Consider the following 13,562-nt stretch of genomic DNA (forward strand, 5'->3'; position numbering starts at 1 on the left):
AAGCAACTGAACATCATTCGAAGGGTCAACACCACAACGCCATCCCATTCGGATCTTCAGGCCAGCATCGACGACATCCTAACCCAGTACCCAGATGTATTTAGCGGGATGGGCACGCTGCCGTACGAGAACAAAATCCTACTGCAGCCTGAAGCCAAGCCAATGGTCCACGCACCACGACGTGTCCCTGCTCCACTGAGAGAGCGCCTGAAGGCAGAGCTCATGAGTCTACAACAAAAAGGCTTCATCTCCAAGGTCACTGAACCAACCGACTGGGTCAGCTCGATGGTGTGCGTAAAGAAGCCTTCGGAGGACCTAAGCATCTGCATTGACCCCAAGGCTCTAAACAAAAACATTATGTGGGAACATTACCCCATCCCAAAGAGGGAAGAAATCATGAGTGAGATGGCACACGCGCGCTTCTTCACAAAATTGGACGCATCCCAAGGGTTTTGGCAAATCCAACTTGAAGAATCCAACAGAAGGCTCTGCACCTTCAACACGCCTTTTGGCAGATTCTGCTACAACCGAATGCCATTTGGCATCATCTCGGCATCAGAGATTTTCCATCGCATCATGGAACAGATGATGGAGGGAATAGAAGGGGTTTGTGTCTACATTGACGATATCATAATCTGGTCCACAACCCCAGAGGAACGTGTGTCGGGACTCAAGAAAGTATTCCGCTACATACATGAACATGGCCTCAAGGCAAACAGGTCCAAGTGCTGTTTGGGAACATCCACGCTGAAGTTCCTGGGCGATCAAATTTTGCAACACGGTGTGCGCCCGGACACAGTCAAAATTAACACCATCGACGCAATGAAAGTCCCCGAGGACAAGAAGGCAGTACTGCGCTTCCTGGGAATGATCAATTTCCTTGGCAAGTTCATCCCGAATTTGGCCACACACACCACGGCCCTACGCAACCAGGTAAAAAAATCAACTGCCTTTGAGTGGAAGGCGGAGCACCGAACAGAGTGGCTGGATCTGAAAGCCAAGCTCACCACTACACCCGTCCTTGCATTCTTTGACCCAGACCGAGAGAGCAAGATATCCACAGATGCGAGTCAGGATGGCATTGGGGCAGTGTTGCTTCAAAGAGACAACACGTCACCCTGGGTACCAGTAGCATACGCGTCACGGGCAATGACACCCACTGAGACCAGATATGCGCAGATTGAGAAGGAGTGTTTAGGTCTTCTCACCGGCAGCCTCAAATTTCATGATTATGTCTACGGCTTGCCAGCATTTGCTGTTGAGATGGATCATCAGCCTCTGGTCCACATCATCCAAAAGGACCTGAACGACATGATGCCTCGTTTGCAGAGAATTCTGCTCAAACTCCTGAGGTATGATTTCAATTTAGTGTACACACCTGGCAAGGAGCTCATCATCGCCGATGCATTGTCCTGTTCCGTCAAGTCACCCAGTGAAACACTGGAGATCATCCAGCACATTGAATTGCAGGTACAACTGTGTGCAAGGACTCTCCCGGCAACAGATGAGACGATCGTTCCCATCCCAGAAGAGACGGCCAAAGCCCTCTGTTGCAGCGAGTCATCCACAACCTCAGCAATGGCTGGCAGAAAGGGTAATGCCCTCAATTCTACGTCAATAATGACCTGATGCTAATTGACGGTATCCTGCTCAAGCTGGACAGGATAGTCATCCCGCTACGTCTCCAGAGCATGGTGCTGCAGCAGATTCAAGAGGGTCTTAGAAAAGTGCAGATGCAGGGCCCGGCAAGCTGTCTACTGGCCCGGCATCAACCAGGACATCACGGACATAGTCCTGAACTGCGAAATCTGTCAGAGGTTCCAACCAGAGCAAGGAGATGCTCCAACCACATGACCTAGAGACCTCTCCGTGGTCCAAGGTTGGCATTGACCTATTCCACGCGAATGGTCGCGACTATATCTTAATCATCGATTACTTTTTGAACTAACCTGAGGTGCTCAAGCTGCCAGACCTCACCTCACGGACCGTCATCAAAGCGTGTAAAGAGATATTCTCACCGCTTGGCATCCCGAACACCATCATGAGCGACAATGGCCCGTGCTTCCACAGTCGGGAATGGTCCATGTTTGCCAAGAGCTACAATTTCAGGCATGTCACCTCCAGTCTGCACTATCCGCAGTCCAATGGCAAAGTCGAAAAAAGGGTTCACATCAGCAAGGCCTCGGACTCCGCTTCTGACATACACCTCGCACTACTTGCGTACCAGGCAACTCCCTTGTCCACTGGCATGTCACCAGCTCAACTCCTGATGAACAGGGACCTGCGGACAACGCTTCCAGCCATACACCTGCCCAACCTTGATCACCTCCCAGTGCTGCAGAAGATGCAGCAGCTTCGCGACAACCAGAAACAGGGCTATGATGCACATGCCATCAATCTGGACATGCTATCCCCGACAGACATGGTCAGGATCAAGGTACCGGATGGTGGGTGGTCTGCTCCGGCTGTCGTTGTTCGACAGGCCGCGTTCATATATCATACGTATGGCTGATGGCTCCATTGTGCAAAGGAATCGAAGGGCACTGCGAAACGTTGTTTGCCCACAACCACTTTCCCCTCCATTTCCACATGTCGAATTGCCATCTTCAGACACCTCGAACCATCAGGCCACCAGTCGTGCCTCCCACTCACCTGTCAAGACACCGTCATCCCTTCCAACACCTCTCCGGCAGTCGACGAGGATCAGACACAAGCCTCAGAGACTGGATTTATGAGCATTTGTTTTGTTTGTTCTGTTCTGTATTCCTCAGTCAGTCACATTACACAGACACATTCACATGTATATACATCTTTAAAAAAAGAAAAAAGGGGGAGATGTTATGATATGCAAACATGCAACCAATGAACACTCAGAATAGGACACAACCAATGAGCAGTCAGGACACTCAGAGGTGGCATCACCACAAGGGGCATGACATAAACACTATAAAAGGGATGAGACGCTCACACCCTGCCTCTTTCCACAGACAGCCATCTAGAGAGTTAGACAGGGCTGATCAGCAGCATCACACCCCAGCACGTGGCTTAAAGCAAGCTGCTACAGTTAGACTGAGTTACTACAGTTAGATTAGCAGAGAGTCGAACTCATTTGAAAACTGTGTTAATAGTTCGATAAACACGTTGAACTCATTTCAGAGTCTGGAGCATCCTTTAGTTAAGACTGCATCAAGTAGCAGCCTGTGTTATCCGAAGCAGCATAACATAACAGTACTAACTACTTGTTTGCTCCAAAGACAATAATTAAGTGAGTTAACCTATAAAAACTGCTGCATTTTTTGCACAATATACATTGCATGGAAACTTTGAGAAAAGGAGCAAGAAATGAAAAATATAATAAGAAGCAGAGGTTGCAACTGATTTTTAACTGTAATGTGAAATGGACAATACTGAACTGACAGTCTGTTTTACAAAGAGCCTGGTTTGAATTTCTGTTGGAATGTGTTTATCCAGGTTAAAGGAATCGATCCGATATGGACCCATTCCTGCATGGGTGACACAGTAGCACAGTGGTTAGCACTATTGTTTCTATGCTTCTATGTTGCTCCAAAGTGCCAGGGATCTGGGTTCGATTCCTGGCTTGAGTCACTGTCTGTGTGGAGTCTGCACGTTCTCCCTGTGTCTGCGTGGGTTTCCTCCAAGTGCTCCGGTTTTCTCCCACAAGTCCCAAACAATGTGCTTGCCGGGTGAATTGGACATTCTGAATTCTCCCTCCGTGTACCCGAACAGGCACCAGAGATTGGTGACTCAGTGATTTTCACAGTAACCTCATTACAGGGTTAATGTAAGTCTTCTTGTGACACTAATAAAGATTATTATTGTGACATTTAGTTCCACCTCCATTCTTTTTTTCATCTTGCACAATTCCTGACTCTTTGTCACACTTACCCCATGAAAACTCTACTCAGCAATGAAGTACATTTTCATTTGTTTGCCAGCTGCAAAAGCTGTGTCCATTATTGCAAGATGTTTAAATCTCCCATTTTCTCCCAAGAGCTTTAGTTACCCTGGAAGATAGTCAAAATGTGCAGCCACATTATAATGTTTAAATGATCAGCCCATTTCCTGAGGGGCAGTTGGTTTCGCACCCCTCATCCCACCTCCACTAAAACAGGGAATGGTCAGGATGGAAATGAATTAGGCTCAGATTTTGAAGTTAAAGGCCAAATTGACACCTCACTTGAAACTAGACTTGTTGTTAATCAGCTTCTGCCCTGGGCTGGTTGGCTTAAAATCTGGGTCTTAGATTCCAACCTGAAATGGGATAATTCAATTTAAGCAGTACTGGAGACCATTGGAAAAGAAAACAAGAAAGGTCTGCTTTTATATAGCGCCTTTCAAACTCAAGAGGCAGGATTCTCTGCCGCGCAGTGCCACATTTCTGCCCCGACCGGTCGGCGGGATTCTCCGTTATGCCAGCCTGTCAATGGGGTTTCTCATTGTGGGACAGCCCCACGCTGTCAGGAAAACACCCGGGCGCTGGAGAATCCTGCCGCTGGAGAATCCCGGCCAAGATGTCTCAAAGTCCTCAACAAGCAATGAAGAAATTTTGAAGTGCAGCCCCTATTGTAATGTTGGAAACATGGCATCTAACCTTCGCACCACAATGTCCCACAAACAGTAGTTAAATAATGTCCAACCATCTGTTTTAGGTGTTGGTTGAGGGATAAATATTGGGTGGACAGAGAGGAATGCTCGCCCTGTTCTTTGAAAAGTGCCATTGGGTGTTTATCCTATCTGCCTAAGGGGGCAGACAGAGACTCCAGAGAAATTCAGCCCAATTGTGTTTGAAATCTGACTAAGGCCACCAATTAACTGACAGTGAACATTGTGTCACCTTTTAGATGACAGTTTGCTGAGATAGTTAGGTGCTATACAGCAGCTATTAAAATTGGGCGAAGTACTCCAGTGAAATCTGCAACTAAGCACAATAAGCTGCTTTAAAAAAAATAAATTTAGAGTACCCAATTATTTTTTCCAATTAAGGGGCAATTTAGCGTGGCCAATCCACCTATCCTGCACATCTTTTGGGTTGTGGGGGCGAAACCCACGCAGACATGGGGAGAATGTGCAAACTCCTCGCAGACAGTGACCCAGGGCCGGGATTCGAACCCAGGTCCTCAGCGCCGTAGGCAGCAATGCTAACCACTGTGCCACCGTGCTGCCCATAAGCTGCTTTTTAAAGAGATTAACAAAACTGAATTTCCCAAACAAAACAGTTTTCATATGGTATTTTTAAAATGCTTAGTGAGACAGGCTTAAAAATATTATTGCTTTAAAACATTTTGCAGCCCAAAACACAGTTGTCGCTGAATGTGCTTGAGCTTGTTGCATGGTCGAGAGATACCACACATTTCCAATTACTCTCTCAGATATCACACAATTACTGCTTATAGACAGTTATTTCTCATACAACATCAATCTTTAGACAAAAGAGTTTGCTGAATGTAATCACCAACGTCCTTGTGCCCAAATCATCTCCTGATCAAAACATTACATTGGCAATCTCCCACAATGTTTTGTGTGTCATTTTGCTAATAACTTTCACATGTGAGCTGTGTAATAAATCTTTTGAATGCTTTACTACAATTGTAAATTTGTACTGCCATTTAAAGACTATGGCCGCGATTTTCAGGGCCTGTTCATGACAGGCGCAAATCCTGTTATGACCGCAAGCTCTCGCGAGAGGACCATGGCTGGATTTAGGGTGGCGAGATCGCAGTTTGAGATGTTCCCCGCCCGTAAAGGTTCACTCCAAAATTTAAATGACTTTTGTATCATTAAACGGCTTAATGCCATTGGATCCAGGATCATTAGATACTTCCCCCACCCCGTCCCCGCCCCCATCCATGCCAGCAGGAAACACTGATAGTTTCAAACAGAAACCAGTCATAATGACAGCACGGTAGCATTGTGGATAGCACAATCGCTTCACAGCTCCAGGGTCCCAGGTTTGATTCCGGCTTGGGTCACTGTCTGTGCGGAGTCTGCACATCCTCCCCGTGTGTGTGTGGGTTTCCTCCGGGTGCTCCGGTTTCCTCCCACAGTCCAAAGATGTGCAGGTTAGGTGGATTGGCCATGATAAATTGCCCTTAGTGTCCAAAATTGCCCTTAGTGTTGGGTGGGGTTACTGGGTTATGGGATAAGGTGGAGGTGTTGACCTTGGGTAGGGTGCTCTTTCCAAGAGCCGGTGCAGACTCGGTGTGCTGAATGGCCTCCTTCTGCACTGTAAAATTCTATGTAAACACAAACACAAAGGTGAGTTTAGCCTCTAAGTGGTGAAGGACATGACTGGTAGTGCCTGCTAGTGCCAACCTGGCTGCACCAAGCTGACAGCGCCAGGTTGGCATAGCCAGATGGAGACTGCTGCTGCCACGCCAGGGACATTTGGGGGTTTCTGATTATGTAGAGGGGCAGGGGCAATGGCGGAGATAGGATTATGCCTGTATGGCAGTGGGTGGGGGGGGGGGGGGGGGGGGGGGGGGGGGGGGTTGGACACTGAGAATGGTGGGTGGTGCCACGATGCCAGAGAGGATAGGGCGGGGGTTAGGACCAGCAATGTCCGTTTGTTGTGTGATAGGGTGACCCGACCATTGTGGCCGGGGGGGGGGGGGGAAAGTTGGACCTCTGTGTTTGAGGAATGAGGAATGTTCCCCTTGTCTACCACGAGTCCCAATGTCTGGGGGTTGTGGGAGTCAGAGTGAGTGGGTCCTCACTGTGCTTTGCGATTGAGGTGTCCTTTAGTCGCTGTGGAGCCGGCCTTACTGGCCCTTTCAGGCCATGTTCTGCCAGAGTGATGCCGCAAAACACATGGGGCGCGATTCTCCCCTACCCGGCGGGGCGGGGGGTCCCAGCATGATGGAGTGGCGTGAACCACTTCGGCGTCGGGCCGCCCCACAGGTGCGGTCGTATCTGCACCTTTAGGGGTGAAGCCCTAACATTGAGGGGCTAGGCCCGTGCCGGAGTGGTTGCCGCCCCGCCAGCTGGCGGGAACGACTTTTGGCGCCACGCCAGCCGGGGCCGAAGGGACTTCGCCGGCCGGCGGAAGTCCGCGCATGCGCCGGAGTATCAGCGGCTGCTGACATCATCCCTGCGCAAGCGCAGGGTAGGGGGTCACTTCCGCCTCTGCCACCGTGAAGACTATGGCGAAGGCAGAAGGAAAAGAGTGTCCCCACGGCACAGGCCCGCCCGCTGATCGGTGGGCCCCAATCGCGGACCAGGCCACCCTGGGGGCACCCCCCGGGGCCAGATCACCCCGCGTCCCACCCAGGACCCCGGAGCCCACCCGCGCCGCCTGGTCCCGCCAGTAAGGGAGGTGGTTTGATTCATGCCGGCGGGACTGGCATGATAGCAGCGGGACCTCAGCCCATCGCGGGCTGGAGAATCGTCGGGGGGGTGGCCCCGCCGACAGGCGCGGTGCGATTCCCACCCCTGCCGAATCTCTGGTGCCGAAGACTTCGGGAGACGGCGGGATTCACGCTGGCCCCCGGCGATTCTCTGACCCGGCGGGGTGTCAGAGAATCCCGCCCATGAAGGAAGTGAAAACTGGCTGTTTCTCACACTGGTTTTCAGTCAGAACCTAATTATTTATCTTATATTACACTATATTTTATAATATTACATTTGTTATATTATCATGATTTTGGTATTTGATTTTGTGGTTTTGTCCCACAGGTTTTCTTGTGATTAGCGTTACATTATTCAGCTATGGGATGGGCATGGAAATGGGAAACGAAAATGAAGGTAAAATAATTGGAAGATGAATTGTATGAATTTTGCTTCTTTAAATATTTTTGGACGGGGTTTCATTTAACCTCCATTAAAACTGTAGCATAATAATGGAGTTATGGTGATGTCTCATGAGTCTTCGCATATGATTGATTTAAATACCTCATGAACGAGTTGCAAGTTCCATGTTGAGTGCCCTACATTCAAAAAATCTTTTAATGCTTAATGATGGCTTGGAGCAAACACCACATGTATTCTGGGTTTTAAACTCGAAGCCACGGGAAGTCACTCTCAGGCTCGAATTGTTTTCAATGGGAAAAAAAACAAAGATTAATGTGGAGATGATTCAAGCCTTTAAAATCTAGGGAGGTCATTTTAACCCCAAGATATGGGTGTATTTGGGTCAAGGTGAAATGTGAAAAATTTAAATACCTCACTGTTCCATGGTTGCTAATTAGACAGCTGGTTTGTGATGCAGAGCGACGTCAACAGCACGGGTTCAATTACCGTACCGACTGGCCTTATTCATCAAGGCCTCGCCGTCTCAACCTTGCCCCTCGCCTTAGGTGTGGTGACCCCCTAGTTAAATGGCCACCAGTCATCTCTCTCTCAAAAATGAGTGGAGAGAGCAGCCTATGGTCCCCAAGGTTGAGTGACATTTACATTTACATTAAATGTTTGAGTTCAAAGGAAGGAAACTGGTCAGGATAAATCCTAGCTGGTACCATTAATTGGCTCCTTACGGACTCTGTGGCAAATACCATTCCAACCTGACAACTGAAGTAGAAAACACATTACCCGTGATCAACCAGTAATGTGGCATCAATAAATAAACCGCGTGCTCCAAAGTGTGTGTGCCAGTAAACATCACCTCATAGAAAGCAATGCTGAAGAGGGAAATGTGGCAAAGTTTTTGTGTAAATGTAAGGAAGTATAATTGTTTTATTTTTTTGTAGGCAGTACATCATCTCCTTGGAATACAACTGATTATTACATGACGACAAATTCTTATGGAAATATGACAGCGAATACAACTGATTTTCCAGCTAACGTAAGTTATTTTCAGTTAAACACTTAATACTCCAAATTACAGGTTATAATTAAGGGACTTGTATAATGAAGAGATATTTTGGCCAGAATTCTTCCGTCATCAGAATTCATTTTTCCCACTGGCAGCACACGCCAGCCAGTGGGGTTTGCAGCGGCATGGGTGGTTTCAATGGGAAATCCCATTGACAAGCAGGGGGAGGATAGAGTCCTGCTGCCAGTGAATGGCGCGTTGGCCGAGAAACACGCGGCTGGGGGACTGTAGAATCCCGCCCATTATCTACTTTGCAAAGTAGGCCACCTGATTTCAACTCTTTCTTTCTTAGAGGAAGCTAAACCAGAGTTGGGGAAAGGGGTGAGGTTTGAGGTGATGGGAGCAGTTAAATGTAATGGGGAACTCCTGAACCCCTTTCCCATCCAAAATGGACCACCTACAATTTTAACTTGCAAGCGACAAGCAGCCCTGTCCCAAACCGGTTGCATCCTTTTTTATGCTTGGTTTCTTGATGGTGGGGCATGATTTGCTATTGTAACTGGGCACCTGAGTGGGAGGCAGCAGTGGCTCCCCCAATGGGCTGAGTCTGTGAGAGAGAGCTCGTGAACGAGTGGAAGCCCCATAAGGCTAGCAATATTTCTGTTTCCTTGTGGACCAGCAGGAGCAAGATCGATTGTCGCAGTTAAAGAAGGCAGCTCACCACCACCTTCTCCAGAGCAATTTGAGATGGGCAATGGCCAATGACCCACACCCTGCAACAGAATTTTAAAAATCTATTGCTACAGTAAAGTAACAGTGGAAGATAGTAGCTGCATATTAAATGAGACTGAAACTAATGACTGAATTTAATGAATAGTTTTTCTTGTAATTGTTTACAGTTCTCCTGCCAAACATTTAACTGTTCAGGATACAACTGCTATGAAGATTATAACAACTGGGAGGAATGCCTTGAGACTCAAATGTACTGTGAGGTAGGTTTGTTTGATTTGGTCAAATGATCTTTTCAATTGTGGAGCTGAAGAAAACAGGTGGACAATCTTCGAAAGAAGCACAATTGGTGCAGTGTGCGGAAAATCATCTCTTTCAATGCATTTTTCACACATTGTTTTTAATGAATGCCCATTTTATTTCACAGCTGTACCGTTCCTCCAACGTTTCCTACTGGGCAGGTTGCAGCGATAGCTGTGCAGGCACAACCAACATCTGTCAGAATTCCTCCCTGGATATGTGTACGATGGAGTGTTGCAATACAACTCTCTGCCTGCTGCTGAATGGCGAAATTCAGGAATATATCGAAGGTGGTACAGATATCTTTTGCATTGATTTACAAAGAATCCTTATTTGAAAGCACGTCATGTAAATCGCAGACACAACAGTAATTGACCTGAACTGGGTTTCAGGCTGCATTCATTGATTACAAGGTAGCAATATAGAACTAGATAGCTTTTATCCTCCATTGCCAACGTGGCATTTACCTCTCACTTTGATTATCTCAACAAAACCCAGCATTAGTAAGATCGAATTGGAATTATTAATGCACCCCAGTGCTTTCTGGAATCTTGCAACCTTTAGTACGACCATTTTGTATTCTCGTGAAGTGCACAACTGGAATTTGGCCTTTATCTCTGCATGACTATGAGGCACATTCTTGTGATGTGCAGGAACTGAAGAATAGTTAAATTTGTGAAGTTTCTGAATATGATGATTTTTCAATATCTGCAATAATTAGGTCAAGGTAGAAGCGGCCACAAAATACATGGAACCTCAAGGATCTATTTGGAAGACCCTTGTCTCCACACACGATTGTTTTTTAGAAAAAAATTAAAGTACCCAATTCTTTTTTTTCTAATTAAGGAGCAATTTAGAGCGGCCAAGCCACCTATCCTGCACATCTTTGGGTTGTGGGGGCATGGGGAGAATGAGCAAATTCCATATGGACAGTGACCTGGGGCCGGGATCGAGCCCGGGTCCTACAGTGCTCTGAGGCAGCAGTGCTAACCACTGCACCATCGTGCTGCTCCTTCTCGGTTGCTTTTTTGTATTGCTGCATTATTACATTGTTGACCCTGACAGTCATTCAGAGTGATGTTCGGTGTTGTAGTGAATATTCCTTTTTATCTTATACAGTTAAAGAATATCATCATTTCGGGGTTTAGCATTGTAGCCATTTCTTCCTGATGACTTTGACCTGGTACAATTTACTGTGACTACTGTAGGATTTAAAGCTGGATCCTTGCCTTCACAATATTTTTAGATAAAATATGAATCAACATATTCTGGAGCATGTCCCATAAATCAATACAAAAATCTTTTTTTTTTAACCTCAGCTGTTTTAAATGTTAATTTGTAACAGAATCAAACTTGTGTCACTTATGCCAAGAAGTTGTCATTGTCCTCTTGATGCATTTTGTCAACATTTTACATTGAAAGGTAAGTGTAATTCTGGGAGGCATTAAAGTGCCAGAGGAGAGGTTGGTGTAGTGGTAATGTTACTGGACTAGTAATCCATCATCATCATAGATTCCCTACAATGTAGAAAGAGAACATTTGGTCCATTGAGTCTGCAACGACCCTCTGAAAGAGCACTCTACCTAGGCTCACACCCTAGCTCCATCCCAATCCAACCTGCACACCTTTGGACTATGGGAGGAAATCAGTGCACCCGGAAGAAATCTGCACAGACATGGGGAGAATTTGCAAACTCCACACAGTTAACTAAGGCCGGAATTGAACCAGGGTCCCTGCAACTGTGAGGCAGCGGGGCTAACCACTGTGTCACCTTGCCATCCTATAGGGATATGTATTCAAATCCCACCATGAGAGCCGGTGGAATTGAATTCAATAAAAAATATCTTTGATAAATCGTCGTTCCTGACCCGGATTTGGAATTGAGCCTGAAAGACTTATCATCTGAGAAAGATCCTAGTCAGTTAATCATTATGTTCTGTTGATTCATGGAATTAAATCGAACCTCTTTTATTTTGCGTGCCAGAAATGCTAATGACAACCGATCAACCAATGGAAACCACTGTTGAAATGACAACACCAACAACAACGCCAACAACAACGCCAACAACAACGCCAACAACGACACCAACCACGACACCAACCACGACACCAACCACGACACCAACGACGACACCAACGACAACACCAACAACGACACCGACAACCACCCCTACAACAATCGGCAGTGTGAGTATACAGCTGGATGTGTGGCTGTTATGTCAGTCACCTGGAGATTGTTACAAATACAATTCTAAATTTCCACTCATATTTTTACAACTTTCTATGATTTTTTAAAAAAAGTTTTGTTTCAAAATAAATCCATCTCAAAAATAACAACTCTACAAAAACCACTGAGAGAATTTATTTACTGCCTGCATGATTTCCCCCTTTTTTTTACATTGCCTGTGTTATGCAAATATTTCCGTACTGTTATGTTTCTGGTGTGGCCGCCTGCAACCAGCACCGGTGTTTAAATTTGAATGTATGGATGGTGGATTGAATTATGACACTTCTGTTAAATTATCAACTATTAACATCCTGGGGGTTACCATTTACCAGAAACTGAACTGGACTAGACATTGTGGCTACAAGAGCAGGTCAGAGGCTCAGAAACCTGTGGTGAGTAACTCACCCCCCCCCCCCCCCCCCCAAAGCCTGTCCACCACCTACAAGACACAAGTCAGGAGAGCAATGGAATACTCTCACTTGTCTGGATGAGTGCAGCTCCAACAACACTCAAGATGCTCAACACCATCCAGGACAAAGCAGCCCGCTTGGTTTTTAACCCTGCCGCAAACATGCACTACTGACAAACAGTGGCAGTTGTATGTACCATCTACAAGATGCACTGCAGGAACTCGCCAAGGTTCCTTAGGCAGCACCTTCCAAGCCCACGACCACTACCATATAGAAGGACAAGGGCAGCAGCAATCTGAGAACGCCACCACCTGGAGGTTCTCCTCTGAGTTGTTCACCACCCTGACTTGGAAATATATTGCCGTTCGTTCATTGTCACTGGGTCAATATCTTGAAATTCCCTCACAAACAGCACTGGGGATGTGCCTGCGCCTCAGGAACTGCAACAGTTCAAGAAGGCCCCAAGGGGCCTCACGGTAGCATGGTGGTTAGCATCAATGCTTCACAGCTCTAGGGTCCCAGGTTCGATTCCCGGCTGGGTCACTGTCTGTGTGGAGTCTGCACGTCCTCCCCGTGTGTGCGTGGGTTTCCTCCGGGTGCTCCGGTTTCCTCCCACAGTCCAAAGATGTGCGGGTTAGGTGGATTGGCCATGCTAAATTGCCCGTAGTGTAAGGTTAATGGGGGGGATTGTTGGGATACGGGTTACGTGGGTTTAAGTAGGGTGATCATTGCTCGGCACAACATCGAGGGCCTAAGGGCCTGTTCTGTGCTGTACTGTTCTATGTTCTAAGGCAGCTCACTCCCACCTTCTGAAGAGCAACTGGGTTGGGCAATAAATTCTCACCTAACCAGTGACACCCACATCCCGTAAAACAAATAAAAAGAAAATTGGCGTTCATGTGTGTCTGAGACATCACTTTCCTAACGACCTACAAATCTTGGAAGCAAGAATTTGTCAGTTGCTTTCACACCATAAGAGACCATAAGACATAGGAGCAGAATTAGGTCACTCGGCCCATCGAGTCTGCTCCGCCATTCAATCATGGCTGATATTTTCCTCATCCCCATTCTCCTGCCTTCTCTCCCTAATCCCCAGTAATTACTGGAGGTATCCTCACCACCAGTGAGT

At 46.9% G+C, this 13,562-nt stretch overlaps 1 protein-coding gene across 3 annotated transcripts in view; it reads left to right on the plus strand.

The window, feature by feature from the left end:
* The window catches only part of LOC119967886 (spore germination protein 270-11-like), an 86,656-nt gene that overhangs the window by 60,824 nt on the left and 12,270 nt on the right, over positions 1-13,562 (plus strand). For all 3 annotated transcript variants that reach the window (XM_038800988.1, XM_038800980.1, XM_038800992.1), the window contains exons 3-7: positions 7,693-7,761; positions 8,703-8,797; positions 9,667-9,759; positions 9,924-10,086; positions 11,781-11,983. In XM_038800988.1, coding sequence (XP_038656916.1) covers positions 7,693-7,761; positions 8,703-8,797; positions 9,667-9,759; positions 9,924-10,086; positions 11,781-11,983 — 623 coding nt within the window. The remainder of the gene's footprint in view (positions 1-7,692; positions 7,762-8,702; positions 8,798-9,666; positions 9,760-9,923; positions 10,087-11,780; positions 11,984-13,562) is intronic.

Source organism: Scyliorhinus canicula, chromosome 1 (genome assembly GCF_902713615.1).
Source record: "Scyliorhinus canicula chromosome 1, sScyCan1.1, whole genome shotgun sequence".
Taxonomy (NCBI): Eukaryota; Metazoa; Chordata; class Chondrichthyes; order Carcharhiniformes; family Scyliorhinidae; genus Scyliorhinus; species Scyliorhinus canicula.